The sequence below is a fragment of the Polistes canadensis genome, unplaced genomic scaffold (genome assembly GCF_001313835.1).
Source record: "Polistes canadensis isolate GaletaPanama2010 unplaced genomic scaffold, ASM131383v1 scaffold_47, whole genome shotgun sequence".
NCBI lineage: Eukaryota > Metazoa > Arthropoda > Insecta > Hymenoptera > Vespidae > Polistes > Polistes canadensis.
In genome coordinates this window covers 703745-722974 of record NW_014569594.1, presented here as the reverse complement: position 1 = coordinate 722974, position 19230 = coordinate 703745, and the positions used below count along the sequence as shown (strand labels likewise).

Here is a 19230-nt window from a genome sequence, read left to right as displayed (position 1 = left end):
CAACCGCTAGTTCCATGACTGCGTTGATTTTCGTTTTTAAAACTCGCGTTAGTAATATGAAGAGAGAGAGAGAGAGATAAATCTCGAAATAAAAAAAGAAAAGAAAAAATAGCCGGTGGTAAGTTCTTAAAATAAATTCTTTCGTATACGAGACGCTTGCGATTCTCGAAGACAAATATTGCCAACTTCTTCTTCTCTCTTCTATGTAAGAAAGAAAAAAAATATTTCATATTTTTTTTTGTTTTCGAATCGATTCGAAGAAAAATCTTTGTCGAATTTTTTAATTCTTCTTCTGTATACGAAGAGTCGACGAGAATTGTTATTTTAATTTTATCGAAACTCGCATGGAGGTAAGAATATTTTCGAAGACAATATTAGTGATAGAAAATATGACAAGTAAAAGGATACACATTTAAACCGATTCAAGTCAGACGTGTTTTCGTATTAGTGCATATGTGCATAAAGAGAGAGAAAAAGAGAAAGAGAGAGAGAGAAAGAGTGTCTTATTTCCTGACTCTTTCACGCTTACGTTCCAAGACGTTTAACTTCCGGTGCGTGATATGTACGCTCTATTCTCGATTCAAGAACTCTCGCCAATAGTAGTAGTAGTAGTAGTAGTAGTAGTAGTAGTTAGTATTAGTAGAATTTTCTTTTCGGTTTGCCGCTACGTTTCTTCTCGCGTCGTATTTTTCTATTTAATTTTTTTATTGTTGTTGCTTTATATATACACGTATGATAGAAAAAAAATACATGTACACGATTAAATTTACTATCAATATTTTTTTTTATTCAACGATATAATAATATATTTCTAAATCTAAAGATCAAGACATCTACGTCATAATAATATTCTTTTTTTAAATGATCGTCTATCTCTCTCTCCCCCGAGACACTCGGCTTTGATAAAACTTTCAAGGAATGTTAATTCGAGATAATGACTCGCTTGCTCCAGTCAACTTCTACCGCAACACTTCCGGATATTCCTAGTAGAGAGCTATGTTTCTAAACCACGAAATTACATTTAACTTTGAAGAAGAAGATGAAGAAGAAGAAAAAGTTTAAGAGGAAATGGTATATTCAAAAAATAATAAAAGAAATAAAAAAAGAAAAAGAATGAGCGCGTACCAAGGGATTATTAGAGATTATTATTATTATTATTATTATTGTTATTATTATTATTCGTAGATCGTTAATTATCTCGAAGAAATTGTCTTCGGTTGACAACATCCCATTCCGAGGATTAATCTTCCGTGAGTAGACAAAAAAAAAAAGAAAAGAAAAACGGTATCTCTTAATCAACTCTATTTTTTTTTATTTAATTCCTTTCCCATCCTTTTTATCGAATTAATTCCTTGCACAATATACAGTTCATATATATTTTTTCTCTCTCCCCTTGTTTCGTGCCAAGACTCGCAGTATAATCAGAAGTGATCCTTAGTTGAAAACATTTGTTTTTTTTTTTGTTTTTTTATAATACTAAACCATAAGACTAAAGATATTAATTAAGTCAAGATCATTCTATTCGTTCATACGCGTTCTTATTAATTCATTAGGGTTAAGGCTACCACACGTTAGCATCAATTTATCCTATCTGTATCTGTCTCCTTTTCTCTTTTTTTCTTTCGTATTTTTTTCTTTTTTCCATCGAAGATTTTTCACTCCATTCGTTTCCTGGCATTCAAAAGAAATACGATTGAAATGAGTGGTTCGAATCGAAAGGTGGTAGTCGAATCAAGGATCGACCTAGATCTTTCTTCCGTTCTACGTTTAACTCGGTATGCACCTGTAATTTATGATCTAAGAATTATCCGACCTGTTATAATGTTCTAAATTCTACGATGGACTTTTTGTAATCGTTGGTCTTCATCGTCGTCATCGTCATGGTAGTAGTAGTAGTAGTAGTAGTAGTTCGTTGTCATTGTAGCAAGAAACAGAACTTGCACGACTGATTACAGACTACGCTTTACGTATTACGAATAAACCCAACGTATCTTTCTCGTGAATTAATATATTCAGAGACTGGAATAGTTTCAAATACGTATATGCATGTTTTTTCCCCCGCTCTTCTTTTCCTCTTCAACATTTCCCTATTTTATATAAATCATAAGTATGTTTTTTTTTATTATAATATGATATTTTACATTCTACTCGTTTACTTTGCATAAAAATAATAATTTTTATCGATCGTTATTACGTTTAAATCTCTTGAATATTTAACGGAGGGGGAGGGGGAGTAATTATGATAGATAGGATTTATTGATCGATAATGACAAATTATTTTTCAAAGAGAGACACAATATGTATAAGAATCGATTTGGATAATAATTATTATATCGTACATGGGAATTTTAATGGGATGTATTATATTATGTGTACATGTATATAACATGGATATAATTTTCTAACAAATAACGATCGAATGAACGATTAACGATTGTATCTTAAATTAGTCTCGTGTTCGTTTTCACGTTTTAACTTTCTAATCGTGATTTTGAAACGTTTTCCTATCGTATTTACAATTATATATAATACATACATACATACCACGACGAAGTAGAATAAATTTTTTTATTTTATTTTCTTCGAATACAAATTATTTCAACAAATTCTATCTTGTTGTATTATCATTTACGTTTAAATTCGCGAATAATACAGATTCGTTATTTTTCTTTGCGATATTGAAACACTGCTGTTCATGTCAATTCAAACGTGACCCTTGACAATACATGTCGGAGTATATGCGTTCACGACGTGTAGGCGAATACATGTATATCTAATTTACGTATATACATATATATATTTATATACTCGTATATGTGTGCGTGTGTGTAAGAATACATACGATATACGATACGGTTCAAGTACGACCGATATCATCGACTGAATCTATTCTCCGTCTCTCTTTTTCTTTACAAAAGGAAGAAGGAGGTACAGGTAGACACACACGAACGAGTTTCACACACATACATATTTATTCTCGAGTAGGTGAAACACGCTTGACTTTCCATTCATGTCTCTCTTTTACAGTCACACGCGAGAACTGTTCGTTTTGTTTGCCCTATCTCCGCCCAATCCCCATCCGCCTTCCCCCCCTCACCCCCTCCACACATTCCCTTATTTTTCTTCTAGAGTAAAGCGCAAATATCGTTTGTATTCTAGATCTTGACAACAAAAAATCTATCTAAAAATCATAATTCTATTCGAAGCGAGTGCAAACACAAATGTCGCGTAAAAATAGATATATATATATTTAACTTTGGGAAAATATTTGAAATATACGATTGATAGAATAGATTTGATGTGATCACGAGTAAACAAATATTCTAAAGATATCGACACATTTGGTTAAATAATTCCAAGCCATTGCATTTTAATTAGCTACGGGCATATTTTAATTTTTATCCTCATCAACTTCTATTCAAGTGTTAAGTATATTCATAAAGTTTACACGTATTTCCTATTTACGAATGAACTAATGAACGAATGAACGAACGTTCGTACTTGATACTTTTGTTAAGGTAATTATGAATTTTCCCCGTTTCCTCATTTCTATCTCTTTTTTATTTTCTTTTTCTTTCTCTCTCTCTCTGTCATATTACTATACGATAAAAGAACTTATGATAAAGTATTAAGTGTAACAATTAATTCGATGTTCCTTCATATTAAATTTATTACATTATTCGTTAATAAATTCGACGAGTGCTTGAAAGATGAACCAAAAATTCATTGAAGAAAATAATAGAATTAATAAAATTATTTTATATTACGTAGAGAAAAAAAAATATATATATAATTATATAATTTATTTAGAAAGCACCGAATATAAATTATTTAAAATCTAATAAATAATTAGTCGACAATGAGAGACAAGGAGATAAATAAAATACGATGTCTATCGTTGACCAGAAAGAAGAAGAAGGGTTCTTGTCCACTTTTGTATTTCTCTCTCCTTCTCTCTCTCTCTCTCTCTCTCTCTCTCTCTCTCTCTCTCTCTCTCTCGTATTGCAATGATTGTACATAGAGATTACATGGAGCTGTTGCCTGCTGCTGGTGCACGCGACAAAGGGAGAAAACAAGAGGAAAAAAGACAAGAAAAAAATGAGGGAACATCCGCGAAGAAGATAGCAAGCAAGCAAGCAAGCAAGCTTATCGCAAATGTTACGCCGGACGAACGACACACAATCAACGTCAGTCGCGTTTCGTCGGTCGTTCGATGCGCGCCACTGGACTTTACGAATTTTATCCCCCATTCTTTTTTCTTCTTCTGCATCCCGATATCTCTCGATAAAATCCGTTTATTTTCTTTCAGTAACCGTGAGAACTCAGTGACCAGTGATTTACGATAAAATCGATACTATAGCTAGCATCTCATCGATATAGTGTAGTAAAAAAAAATAAAAAAAACCTTTGGATTATGACGAATGGTTTCTATCAAGATATACAATACATATACCTGAGAATGATGATTCGTATATTTTTATGTGCGTTGTAGGAATAATAATATCTTTAATACACAAAATTTTTTTTTTTTTTAAAAAAAAAAAAAAAAAAAAAATAAAACTAAGAGTGCAGAAAGAGAGAAAGAATTAGTCATCATTTTGAAATTATCTTCGTGATTAATCTCGTTGGAATTTATCGTCGCAGTGTGCCTGTATATGTGTGCATGTGTATATTGTGTATATATATTTGAAAATCCCCATAACCGGACGACGGACCATCCTACCATGGACCAAGAAGAATTTTAAGCTGATTCCCTTAAGACCACCCTCGCGATTACTACTACTACTACTACTACTACTGCTACTATTACTACTACCTGCTATTCCTAGACCACTGAGAAAAGTTTTCCCTTTTTTTTTTTTTTCTTTTTTTATCACGTATTTCCTAGGAAGTTAGAAAGCTTGGAGGTTTATCGTGAAACGAGGAAACAATTTATCCATAACGATTTTGTTTGCTTTTTCCGAATCCTTAAGCGAGAACCACCGCGATCGTTTTCGTAAATTTAACCGCGCTCTCGCCCTATTTGCTCAAACGTATAACCGGATTATATGGGACGTGAAAGATATTTTCTCTCTCTCTTTTGTTATACTTCGAATTATATTTTATTTATCTTTATGATACTAATGTAAAAAAAAAAGTCGGACATTCAATATCGTATTATTTTACTGTCGATTTATTCATTTATATTATTAGTCTGATTTATCTTCCGTTTCACAACAGGATATACATACAACACGCATATATATACATACGCAGTTTTTTCCTACTCGATCTCTCGTTGTAAGGGAAAATAAAACGCGTTTTTTTTTTTTTTTTTCATTTTTTTTTATTTTTTGCGATAGGAAGAGGAACTTTCTCTATCGTTTTGTCGTCGTTTCTCTCATTCCGGCATTTCACGGATACTTTCTTATAGTCGGTTTTTAGGGTCGCGCGTGACGCCAATGGTGTCGAGACGGCCGACTGCAGGATGAACCGAAAATAAAGTAGACGGGCGCCGAGAGAGCAGTGTGTGTATGAATATGCTCTCTTTCTCTCTCTCTTTCTTTCTTTCTTTATTTCTTTCTTGCTTTCTTTCTCTCTTTCGTTCTCTTTCTCTCTGTTCAACCCTCTGCTTCGTATACGCCTAGCGGAGGTCCGACGAGAAGAAATTTTTAGCCCATGTAGATTCATGAGAAAGAGAGAGAGAGAGAGAGGAGAGAAGAACGCCCCTTTTGCCTTTTACCAAAGCCATTTCATAAGCAAACGAAAGAAATTGTAAGTTCGTGTACCGAAGTAGAGTTTTTAAAAACGTGTTTTCATCGTTCGAAGAAAATGATAGAAAGAAAGGAAAAAGTCTTTTCAAGATGGTCGTATATATTCTACTTTTAAGTGAAAGTTTATAAACTAAAAAAGTCTATGAGAGAGAGATACTTGCTATAGTTTTTTTTAGAGTACTATACAACGTCGAAATGTTTTATTTCTATGCCTTTTATGGCAATGATTTTTTTATATGTATTTCGAAATTGACGAATTTTATAGGTTCAATTATCTAATCTTAGTATCATTAAATCGTAATCACAGCGAGATTTTAAACGTTGTTAAGATTCATTGGTTATTTCGGTCTTTAAATTTTACGAGCAAAATTACACGTTAGGTTTCATCAACGAAATGATACGCTCTGAAATCTCGCATGTGTAGTTTTATTAGAAAAAAAAAAACCCACGTAGAAATTTGCGTTCTTCATACCGACGTTCATTTTAATTTTCATTTCAAACTAATCTTATTCCTCGATTGTAAAACTACGGTAATAGGACATTTTATTTGATACTTTTCGTATAATTGGATTCGATGTTAGAGAGTAGAGTCTGTAATTAAAAATAACAAAGTAATTATAGATATCTAATTTTGGTAATCGTAATTACATCGCGTTGGAATTATCAAAATAATTATTTTTTCTTTTTTTCTTTTTTTTGTAAATGATTAAAAATTAAAAATGTTCGACTTCTGAAAAAGAAAGAAAAAAAAAACACAAATGCTCGGATTTTATGAAATAGGTTAAGAAGATAGTAAAAAAAATAATGTAATCGTATTTAAAAGATCGCGTGTGGTCGCGTTTTAATTTATCGTTTGACCTAAATTTGTTTAATTCAAATTACACGATTGGTCACGCTCGTACGTTATAATTTTTCGTTAATAATTGTTAGTTAACAAAGTTATTATAAATGTTTCATGATCCAAGGGGATACGTACTACCTCTTTACAGTACGTAACTACATAAAAAACCTACGCTTAGTTATTTCTCTTCTTTCCATAAGAAGTATTATCGTTTTTACGCGATCTATCTCCTCCACACTAGATCCATTGTCTCTTTATCTACATTTTCTTATCTTTGAAGATTCTTATCTTATGGGCTTAACGGATCGTGGAGTATTCAGGATGCATCTTTTGAAGTAGGGGGATTTTTAAAAAAACTATGTAACTCCTTCTCATTCTTCTTCTTCTTCTTCTTCTTCTCCTTAATTGTCTTTTTTTCTATAATACTTACAAATTAATTACAAATATATTTTGTACGCAAATAAAGTTATTCTAATGAATGGCATATTAAGAAAAAATTAGAAACTACATTTATTTATGCCCATTTTCTAATAATATTCTACTAAATATCTACTTATATTTATCAATATATAATTTGTGATTAAATATATATTATAAATTATCTTTTAACGAGTCTTTACAAATGAACGAATTACAATTTCAATAGAAATCCATCGATATCTCTGATTGTCAGATTATAATTTGATCAAAAAATGTTTTTATAGTTGATACTCGTAATCATAAAGATGAAAGTTCCTTAGTCATCATCATCATCATCATCATCAACCCGTTCGTTCGCGAGCTTATTTCTAGTCGACGGCGACAGTGTGCGTGACATGCGTGTATATATGTGAATGAGTGTATGTGTGCGTCCGCGTCCGCGTTCGCGTCCGGACGCCGCCAAGCCGATCTGCTGGTGCTGGTGCTGACCCACGAAGAAGAAAAGGAATGATACGAGCACCATACGTTTTATATACTACTCGTGTGTAGAATCATCACGTGACGGACTCGAGTCGAGTCGACTCAACTCGGTCTTTGGCCCTCTTAAGAATCGTCAACGATTCAGTTCGCCGGCGCGAAGCGCGAAGCGTGGTTCTTGTAGATTATTTCTGTCTCTATTTCTCTCTCTGTCTTTCTTTTTCTATTTCTTTCTCTCTATCTATCTATAAATATATCAATTATTATAATAATATAAAGTTTATCATAATAGTTTCATTTCTAATGTGAAAAGGTCGTCATCGAAATGTCTACATATTCGTGATTGTTTTTACTTTGTGACATGGTAACAACTGCGTTCATTGCTGACAAATCAAACACTCTCCCTCTCTCTCTTTCTATATATATATATATATATATCTGTAATCATATGACCGTCAATAGATAGATAGATAGATAGAGAGAAAGCTAGTTAACTAACTAGTTAGCTAGCTACGATAAACAAGAACTATATATATATATATGTATATTTCGATAGTGGAAATTTTGAACGCGTGAAGAAAATAGGAAGGAGGAACGAGTGATCGGTGAATTATATTAAATAAAAGTGTTATATTGTGTCTCTCTCTCTCTCTCTTTAACATTGGTTGAGTGGTGTACGCGCGTGTGTATGTGTTATAATATTATCGGTGAAACGATGAATCGAAATGTTATATATCTGTGCGATGATACTGTTGTATTTTTCTTCTTCTTCTTCTTCTTCATCTTCTTCTTCTTGAGATAGTGAAATAGGAGAGTAGTGTGTCGTTCGATAATTTTGATTCAAAAGTTGAGAAACGAGATAGAAACCAAAGTCAACGAGATGTTGAAATATATGAATCGGACTGGACGACCTCGAGTCGTGGTGAGGAAAAGGAAAGGACGGTCGTTGTCCAGAAGCTGGCCTGGTACACCTATAACATTGTCCATCGCCTCTTCTGAGGTAAAGTTTATAAGGAATCATTTTATGAACGAATTTTATCTAGTTTTTTTTCTTTTTTTGTCACAATCTCCGACAATATGTATATAACAAATTTTTCTATGGAAATGATAATTTGTTTCAATCTTTCTTTTTTGCTTTTTGTTACTTTACACTTGCGAAATAACGAAAATAGCATAATTATTATGAATTATCGTGATCTACATTTATCGGAAAATGAAAATCTAAAGTATTGTGTCTTGTCTATTTTTTTTTTTTTTTACATACGTGAATAGATAGGAAGAGAGAGATAGAGAGAGAGAGACGAAGTGGTGTTCGCGCGCGCGTACGCACCACACGCATATACATGTAAACGCCCACATAGCTCTGGCAGGCCCACGCAGAGCACGAGTAACGATGGGAACAGACGGAAGACAGCAAGGAGGAGGAAAGAGGAACTTTATAATGATTATTTCTTACTCGTCCCTTGCTTGGATACTTTGTCGAGATGCATCGTTTTTTAGAAAGATCTTTATCTCTTTCCTCACCCACCCACCCCTCTCCACTTTCTCTCTTTGTCTATTTATCTTTCATAAAAATCGTAATAAAAACTTTGAGATTGAAACTAATTGTAAAATCGAAAATGTGTTGAGAATTTTATTTTTTCTTTCTTTTCCCTTTTTTATATCTTTGCCCTTTATCATTTTTAATTAACGATTTTTGTATGCTTCGTTTCCTTTGACTTTTTATTTATTTATTTATTTATTTTTTTTTAAATACATAGAAAAAAATTTAATTAATATCTCTCTATTAGATATCTATATAATATTTTTTAATATTTTATCATTTCTTCTTTGCTCTCTCTCTCTCTCTCTCTATCTGACGAACAAGGAGAAAATTGCCGTAAACTTTTCAGAAGATTGACAATGTTTGTAAGAAAAGTTTCGATTGAAAATATTTCATTGGTATAAAAAGAAATATTGTCGTTATTGACGAAAATTCGTGTTCGTATATGCTTTTCTTTCCCTTCTATCCCCCCGACTTCATGCTCTAAACAATAATTATTTATAATTCGCGGATTACGCAATGGAAATGCATGCAAATTTTTGTCTGATGGTTGTTTTTAAATTGCATCACACGCTCGTGTTTCTCTTACTCGGTCATCGCAATTGCGTTTTCGTCGTGTGTCCGATGACTGTGTGATGTCATTTAAACGAAATTGTCAATAAACGCGATTGCAATCGCATCATTTTCCGATTTTTTTTTTTTTTCTTTCCTATCCTTTGTGTAATCAGCATTGTCATCAAAATGTATACCTTAATGCATATATATATAGATACACACGCGTGTATTTAATATACACGTGTTTGTTTTTATTCCGATAATTCGAATGATTTTCATTTCGAGATGACGATTCAAATTTCTTTTATTATAATATAAATATAAACGCAAGAAAAATTTTCTTCTATTTATCATCGAAAATATGAAATTACTTGTCGAACAAAAACTAATATTCATATTTTTATTAATTATATCCTATCTTGTCTGGGATCTTATCCTTAGTGTATTGTTGCAAAAAATTAAGCTTATCAATGAGAGAGAGAGAGAAAGAGAAAGAGAAAGAGAGAAAGATGTCCTTAGAGAATACTGCGTGACAATATAATATATCAAAGATATATATAATTAAGAACGAACACCTTTTTCCATGGTAAAGTTCGCGTGTTAGGTTGATATTGTTTCGTGTCGCCCCGTAGCTAAACATTCATGCTCCGGTGACGACAAATAATTTTCACTATATTTATTTTTTCTTTTTTTTTTGCGGAAATCCTTTTCTCTTTATCCTCCTCTCATTCTCATACACAAGCAGCTCTCTCTCTCTCGTCATAGTCCCGATGAAACTATTTTTCGTTCCGAAATTGGCTAAATATTTGTTCGGACAATCGAATCACGAGGGAGCGGTTCTGTGAATGGCGAGTATAACCAACATATCTGCCGGAAGTCCGGCCTACGAGTTCCGGCCCGAAGCACGTACGTTTTCTCGTTGTCTCTTGCTTTTTCTCTTTTTCCTTCCTCCTTTCTCATCCTCTCTCTCTCTCTCCATTTTTTTTTCTATTACTCAACAACACAAACTGCTATCCATATAACTGTCATCCGAAAAAAAGAAAAAAAAAAAACTGTCTCCGTTGCAAGCAGCATATCGCGTATACAGTGACGCGGAAAGTTGATGCAGCTGAGCTCCCGGAGCTTCCATTAGCAGCAGGTGGCATGATCGTGATATAGATTATCGTAGAAACAATGTACACATACATAGATACATATATACATAAAGGATCTTTCGATAGAATCCATTTCAAAACGAAATGTTTATTCCGGTAAAACGAAGAGAGATAGAGAGAGGGGTGGAGGTAATTCCGGTAGTCTCACCTGTTTTTTTTTTATTTTTTACGATAACGAAATAACGCACGTTTAGATTATATGATAATCTTGTACGTAGATAAATATTTGTCAACCCCGATGAAATAATGATAAAAAGAAAACATTTCAATGGATGGATTGGGGTGGGGGGGTAGAAGTTTAGAAAACTTTGATGAAAAATATTTGAACTTTGTCGACCTATTTTTACTTCCGGTTTATGTTTTTTTTTGCTATTATTTTGCAACGATTAATTTGTTTTTTCTTTCTTTTTTTTTTTAATTGCAGATCGATTATCCAGAAGTACATGGAGGAGGAAGGATGCATCGGCCACCGCATCCGCATCCCATAACAGACCATCGTCAGGTCAACCTGGTCTTCGACGATACGGTAGATATACACAACCTTTCGATCTTTCTATTCTTCGAAAAGAAAGAAAGAGAAAAAAAACAAGGATGGGCGTTTGAATTGGTTCCTCCTTAGTTAATTCCTTCGAAAGGTTACGATCGGATCGATCACGGGAACCTTTTCCAAGTCGACGTTTGATATCGCCCTCTCGTTTATTTCCATCCATTACATTTTTTTTTGTCCTTCTTTCTTTTTACACCAGTCTTTACGAGATCATCCGATATTGCGTCATAGAGTGTGATACGTGTATATACGTAAGCGTAAACCTACATATGAGGACGAGAAAAAGAACAGAGAGAGAGAGAGAGAGAGAGAGAGAGAGAGAGAGAGAGAGAATGTGTGTGTGCGTGTATGCGTGAGAAAAAGAGAGAAAGAAATATGAGGACAGGTAGTTTTCTTTATCGACAACGATGTGTGACGCGTGTGCTCTTGCCTACGCACCACCCCCAACCGCAAACGCACTCTCATGCTCAAACTTTTTATACGTTAATGAAAGAATAGTAGTGTGTCACGTGCCTTTTTCATCCTACTTTTATATACAAATACATATACACGAATCCTCACGTTTTAAAAATTCAACTTTTTTTCATGATACTATATTCATCAAATGAAGATATATATTTCTAAGTTTTGTCCATAACCGCGTAACATAATTTCCATCGAAATTGGATTAATCTTTTGGAAGACGAATTAATTCACGATATAACTTGGTCACATAGTCGCAATTGACATTCTTTAATCGTACTGCTCCAGATACGAAATTCCTATTTGGAGAATGTATAGGTATACAAGATCGTCGTCGTAAGTCCAATGATGACGCATTCTCAGCATTGTCCTGCCGAAGTCCTTGGAATATTTGAACGCTAACAACTTGGAGAAAACGTTTATTCCTCTCCCCTTTCCTTCTCTTTTCCTACCTCGTAACATGAATGTTGTATTATTGTTGCCATTGTTGGAAATAGTAAGAAAATGGGTATCGTTTATTCTTGTTCATGACAATTTGCCGTTTAGGTAAGGTCTCTCTTCTCTTCTGTTCTCTTCTCTCTTTTCTTTATTTTTAAGAAAGAAAAAAGGGACAGCAGGAAAAGTGAGGCGAGACGCGAGACATAACGGCTCGTATAAATCATACGGCGCTCGGGCAGTGGCCTTTGAGTGCTCATTCTTCGAGCTGCTGGGCTGCTGGATGCTTTGAACGGACCGGTGTACGTTCTCTCAATCTCTCTCTCTCTCTTTCTCTCTGTATTTCTTTTTCTTTCTTATCCATCCTCTCTCCTTCTCGCACCTCTTTCGAGCAGACCGGAGCGTCGATTGACCAACCTCGACTTTCTTAAGCTCCTTTCACACAATAACATTCGCCTAGCAAAGTCAATCTCTTAGGACTTTGAAAGACTATCAAGATCAATTCAGGTGTCATTGTTTGACTAACCCTTTAGTAATCGTTTCTCTAAGAAATGAGCACTCCTTCCTTTTCTGACGGAAGTCTCAATGTTTAATCATTCTTCAAAGTTCATTTATTTCTACGAATTCAATTTATTATCAGCTCTCTCCTTTTTTATCAACGAGATATACTTTCTTCGTATTTGTAAATCGATCCTTTTAAAATGTCTCATTCAGGAATGTAATTCTTTTATGTTTACTTTTTATTTTTCTCTTTTCATTTTTGTTTATTATTATTAAAATTACAAAAGAGAAAAAAATCAATCTCGAAAGAATCATGGATGCGATCGTCTCGTCTACGTTTCTGGGTAACTCGTCAATGTCCATGAACCTTGATTGGAAAATTTTTTCTCGCCGGAGAGAGTCGAACGAACGAACGAACGAACGAATGAACGAACGGACGGACGAACTATCGGACGAATTTCATCGTATGATAGACGTACGGGAATTAGATTAGAAGTTTTAAGTGAAAAACTTTATGCCGGTGTATAGTTTGAATTAGATCGACGTTTTCCAATGAATTATCGGAATTTTAAAACTCGTGTAATCCATTTATATTAAAAAAGGGATATACGTATATTTGTTTTTTATAATAAGTTAGTTATTATTCTAAATAAAATCGTCGATAAAGATTTGTACGAAAGTTACTAGGATGGAGGGAATGTTAGGATATTTGAGGAGTTGAAAGATCGAGGCGTTTCCAAGAAAAAAGAAACAAATTTCTTTCACTATGGCGAGCACGCAGAATGTTCGGAAGCTACAGGTGGCACCCTCCTTCGAAGGGCACCCCCCGTTGAGACGGACCTGAGTGGCCAATACTCTCGTTGGCCAGGTCACGTGATCTCCCGCGCGCTCTCGAAGGGAATGTCAGTGAATGAGGGTGGGAGAAGGGAAGGGGAATGACGACGAAAACGAAGAGGGAGGGAGAGAGGAGAGAGATTGAGAGAGGATGAGAGTCGAGCAAGTAGCAGCTTCTCTCCGTTCCAATGAGACAGTTATACACGCTTCAGATGCCAAAACTATTAACTACGTAGTGACACGAATCGATATATTGCCTCTCTTACGTTATTGCCTCCCTTATTTCACAACGTTATCGTTCGCCCGTTCTATCGTTTTATCGAACCGTTCGGATATATATTTATGAATCATACCCATGCATTAAAAACATATTAAATTCTTTATGTAGTATTTTAAGAAAAGAAAACATATAATTTTCTTCGTGACATTTATTTTTTCCTAAAGACCTTAGAGAAGAAAAAGAAAAAGAAAGAAAATTAATTTTCTTTCTTGAAAGTCTGCCTTACCGATTTTCCCGCCTCTTGGCATAGGTGGAAATTGACATTCAGATGGCGCGCTCGGTCTTGTACGAAGGCGAAAAGTGTCGAAGTTAACCGAAGTCGATCGGTCTCGTCTCCGAAGGAGAAAAGAACTTCAGTCCCATGTTCGGTGCACTAAGTCGACGGCCTGTGAGGCCACGATACTACTACTCGCGCCACGAGTTTTATGAAACACGCACAAAGAACATTGTCTCGTGGGTGTGTATCATAGGGGGGGACGATAGTATACGGTAACGGGGCGGGAGAAAAGACACGTTGCGTGTATGGCATCGATATTTTTATTGTCGTCCTTTTTTCGGCACACGAGGAACGTTAGAAAAAATAACGACGCGTCAAAAGTCTGAATCAAGTGTGTGCGTGCGTGTTGTATAGTGTGCGGTGCTGCGTGCGCGCGTGTGTGTGTTGTTGGTTGTGTCGCGTGTGTTTGTATATGTCGCGAAGATGTCCACCACGAGAAGCGTGGATAGATATCTCGATCTCGTTTTTTCATCGTGAATAAGTCGAAAGAAAAAGTGTGTTGTGTTGAAAGGAAAAAAAAAGGTAGATAAGGAAAGTTGTTTTAAAATAACGTTGATTAGCTCGGTGTGTTGCTGCTTGTATTGAAAGGAAAAAGGTTGAGTTCTTCGTTCAAGTGGAAAATTATTGTCGATCAGAAAACACCATGGACGCCTTCGGCATGTATCAAGTAAGTCCTGTTATCAAAGTGACCTCGTAATTAGTCGAGTATCTGATGAATCTCTTGGGGGGATGTGACATCGTGATGATGATGATGATATTGACGATGATGATGATGGGGTACGGCGATGCACAACGGCGTTCCTAGAGATGACAGATGTCGCGACGTTTTGTTTGGACACGAGCGACTGTATGCGTTAAACGGCGCGCCTCTATCTTATTCTCCTTGCATGCGTGATGTCATGTCTCGCATACGAAGACCTAACCTAACCATGTACAAACAGCTCATCCCAATTACACACGCCCATTCTTAGTATTTTCTTTAACACGTTTATGGCATATCCCATGGAAAAATAAAACAATGTTTTTACCGTTAGACGAAACCTCATGATCAATTCTAATGCTAATTTTCCAGAGATTATGATGACAGGTTGCTTGTGTTTATCCATCGATGCGTTTTGACAGATTGAAGAAACATCGGACAATGATTTTTATTTTTTATTTTATTTCGATTTTATAATATATATAATATATTTTCAAAAAAGATCTCTTTTTTTCTTTCAATTCGACGATTAGGCTTTTCCTGTTATTTTGTGAGACCGGATGTCGTTTGCTTAATGATTTCTCAATGAAAACAATCATGTAAACAGTTTGCTTAATCTTCTTTTTTAGAACGTGAGTAGTAATTGAATTGCGAGGAGGATACAACATTTAATGAAATTTCAATGCTTCCGTGTAGGAAGGCTAGAATTAAATATTTATATTAATACATTTTTTGGATATTTTTTGGAGGGTAATTGTTAAATATTGTATGATTGTTATTGCAGTTTTCACAAGGCCTGACAGGTAGACCGGAGCTGTATCAAAAATCTAATAGGAGTAGTCATTCGAGTGATACAAGTTCTGCGTACAGTGGCTCGGACACAATGACTTCTGTACAAAGTTCTTTGGATGCGGATGCAGATGAGGTTGATCTTTCTGGCCTTGTCGAGTCTATAGTGGACAGCGATGAGGAGGAAGATCTTGCTGAAAGTATGGATGTAAGTATCGTTCTATAATTTTTAATCAAATGGTTAGAGCGCATAGAATTTGATGACAATAAGAGCATTCTTTATATATTCAGAGTTTGAATGTTCGGGATGCTGTAAGAGAGTGCCTGGAAAAAGATCCTGTGGAAAGATCGGAAGAAGATATAGAGACACTTTTAGAATTTACACAACAACTGAAGGCCTTCACCAATATGACATTGGCTGTAAGAAGAGCGCTGTGCGCAGTAATGGTATTTGCAGTAGTTGAACGGGCTGGAATGGTTGTTCTAAATGATGGAGAAGAATTGGATAGCTGGAGTGTACTTATCAATGGTACGGTTGAAATTGAACACAGTAATGGGGAGGTCGAGCAGCTTCATCTTGGAGATAGTTTTGGGATCTTGCCTACCATGGATCGACTTCTGCATCAAGGTGTTATGAGGACAAAGTAAGTAGGTCGATTAGAAATCATTTTCTTATGTTTTAACAGAAATAAGAACTAGTGTTTCGTTTTAGATGCGACGACTGCCAATTTGTGTGTGTCACACAAGCAGATTATTTTAGAATTCAGCATCAGGGTGAAGAAAATACGAGAAGACACGAAGAGAATGGTAGGGTGACGTTAGTTACGGAATTAAGAGGCGCCTTGGATGGGGGTGTGCGCAGGGGTCATGTTGTGATTAGAGCAACTCCAGAGCGTTTAATGCTACAACTTATTGAAGAAAACAGTATTACAGATCCCACTTACGTGGAAGATTTTTTATTAACTCATCGAACTTTTATCAATAGCCCTTTATTAGTTGCAAATCAATTATTAGAGTGGTTTAATCAAGCTCAGGTCAGAGACCGTGTTGCACGTGTTGTATTACTTTGGGTAAATAATCATTTTACGGATTTTGAAACGGATCCAGCTATGATGGAATTTTTAGAAGATTTTGAGACTGGGTTAGAAAGAGAAAAAATGCAGGGTCAACAGAGGTGAGCTGATCATTTATTTATTAAATGTGAGATTATATATATAATAATTGCAAGAAATACTAATAAAATATATATTTTTCATTGGAAATTTTCAGGTTATTAAACATAGCCTGTGCGGCAAAAGCAAGAACGCGAAACGTAACGTTAGCAAGGCCTAGCAGAGACGAAATTCTCCATTTTAGCATTTTAGGCGGTTACGAGAGAGGTTTTGGAATTTTTATTTCAAAAGTTGATAAGAGATCGAAGGCTGAGGATGTTGGTTTGAAACGTGGTGATCAAATTTTGGAAGTCAACGGACAAAGCTTCGAACATGTTAATCATGCCAAAGCATTGGAAATTCTAAGAGGTTCCACTCATCTCAGTATCACCGTCAAATCTAATCTTCTCGGTAATTATTCACAAATATAATAACGATTTAAATATAGATGATAGAGATCATATTTGAACATTCGATTATATTATGTATGCGCAGCTTTTAAAGAAATGCTACAAATGCCCGACAATTCTCCAAGGCCAAGAGGAAGGGCAAATAAGCCAGAAATTCCAAGACTTCAATCTGATCCACGTGCAAGACTCTCTACTCACGTTGATCCTATAACTCCAGTAAATCCTTTAAATCCTTTAGTAGGAGGCATGCATCTCTTGATTCCGGATAGTAACGTTTCTCCTTGCAAAGATGCCAAAAAGGAACATAAAGGATTTATGACTCTTGGACCTAAAAGGAGGTTACAAAAAGCACTTATGAAAATGAACATACTGCCAAAGAATACAATCAAGTTAGTATTATAAGACATATGCGTAATACGTATTATATACTCTATTTATAGAATATTTAAAAAAAATAAACTCGTGTTCTTTGATTCGTAGCGATGGTGTGCACTTAGATGATCCTCTCGCTCCACCACACACACCGCCAGGAACGTGCGGCTCGCAAACCACAACTAATCTTTATCACTCGAAAAGTAATCCCGATCTTACATCATTGTACTGTTACGACGATCTTAGAGCACCGGATTATCCGGAACACGTATTAAAGGTTTACAAGGCTGATCAAACTTGTAAATATCTTCTCATTCATAAAGAAACAACGGCGCACGAGGTAATTTAATTTACGAAAAAAAAGAACATCACATGTTTAATTGCGATTAGATTTAATATCCGTTATTCATTTATGTTCTGTTTTGTTTAATTTAAGGTGGTGATGCTCGCATTACAAGAGTTTGGTATCACTGAAAGTAGTTCGAATTTCTCTTTAGCGGAAGTGAGTGTTGGCGAGGGTGGTATGATAAAGCAGCGTAGATTACCAGAACAATTGCAAAATCTAGCTGAAAGAATTGGTTTAAGTTCGCGTTATTATTTAAAGACTAATGGTATATCCGAAACTTTGGTAGCGGATGAACAAGCGCCGGAACTTATCCGTGAATCTCAAGTACATTTTCTACAATTAAATGCCGTGGAGGTAGCTATCCAGTTAACTCTACAGGATTTTAGTATATTTAGGTGAGTGATATTTATTTATTAATTTTCTTTTTGATTGAAATGAAATTTCTTTAGACGCCGTTTTTGAAGCTTTGATGATTTTTAACGCATATACATTTAACAATCGTGGAAACGTTAAAAAAAATGTAACTATGCATATTCATTTGGTACATTGAAAGTCGTACGTCATCGTTTATCGAATTTTTCAATTTAAGTTCACATGTTCAAAGAGATACGGTTCGTTAATTTAGTGAATAAATCTTGTTCGGTTAAATTTTTTCTATGTTGGCTTTTCGTGAAATTTTGAATGAATAAAATAAAATAAAATAAAATAATTGTAACTTTTTCGTTCTCTTTTCAATAGCAGAGTATTTCAAACTTTTCTACTTGTCGACCTAATAATTTATTCGAGCAAATATATTTGCGACCCTGGATACAGATTTTACATACTATCTACTCTTTCAGTATCATAAACTCGCAGACATATCATCCGTGTAGTGTTACCAAATTGATTTTGAATGAATTTTCAGTCGTTGCGTTTTTTATGAATTTTAAATTTTTTCTAAAGGATGCTGCAATCCTGGCGATTCAATACGGGGTTGTGATCCATGCGCAAAGAAGCCCTGTTTATATTGTAATTTTTAAAACATAGAAATTTCATTTCTGGTGCATGTATTGTGTTACGCGTTCAATGTATTTTTTTCTTTTTTAATATGTCAACGTCATCGTTATTTTTTACAGACAAATTGAATCTACAGAATATGTGGACGACTTATTTGAATTAAAGAGCAGGTACGGAATACCAATGCTCAGTCAATTCGCGGAGCTAGTCAATAGAGAAATGTTTTGGGTCGTTACGGAAGTGTGTTCCGAGCATAATCTTGTGCGTCGTAGCAAGATTATTAAACAGTTTATAAAAATAGCTCGTAAGTTTATTATCAATCTTGTAGAAATACTGTAGACTTATTATGCGTGTAATTTGAATCCTCGTTTCAATTGATTTTTCTGA

At 34.8% G+C, this 19230-nt stretch overlaps 1 protein-coding gene across 14 annotated transcripts in view; it reads left to right on the top strand.

Annotated features, from left to right (window-relative positions):
- LOC106785252 (rap guanine nucleotide exchange factor 6-like) overlaps positions 1 to 19230 on the top strand; it is a 131512-nt gene that overhangs the window by 100373 nt on the left and 11909 nt on the right. For 11 of the 14 annotated variants that reach the window (XM_014745548.1, XM_014745539.1, XM_014745541.1 and 8 more), the window contains 9 exons: positions 11168 to 11269; positions 15564 to 15776; positions 15860 to 16212; positions 16281 to 16742; positions 16838 to 17130; positions 17215 to 17518; positions 17610 to 17841; positions 17938 to 18242; positions 18963 to 19147. In XM_014745548.1, coding sequence (XP_014601034.1) covers positions 11168 to 11269; positions 15564 to 15776; positions 15860 to 16212; positions 16281 to 16742; positions 16838 to 17130; positions 17215 to 17518; positions 17610 to 17841; positions 17938 to 18242; positions 18963 to 19147 — 2449 coding nt within the window. Of the gene's footprint in view, positions 1 to 8103; positions 8492 to 11167; positions 11270 to 14170; positions 14747 to 15563; positions 15777 to 15859; positions 16213 to 16280; positions 16743 to 16837; positions 17131 to 17214; positions 17519 to 17609; positions 17842 to 17937; positions 18243 to 18962; positions 19148 to 19230 lie in introns of those variants that run through there. The other 3 variants (XM_014745540.1, XM_014745550.1, XM_014745538.1) reach the window with 3 other exon arrangements.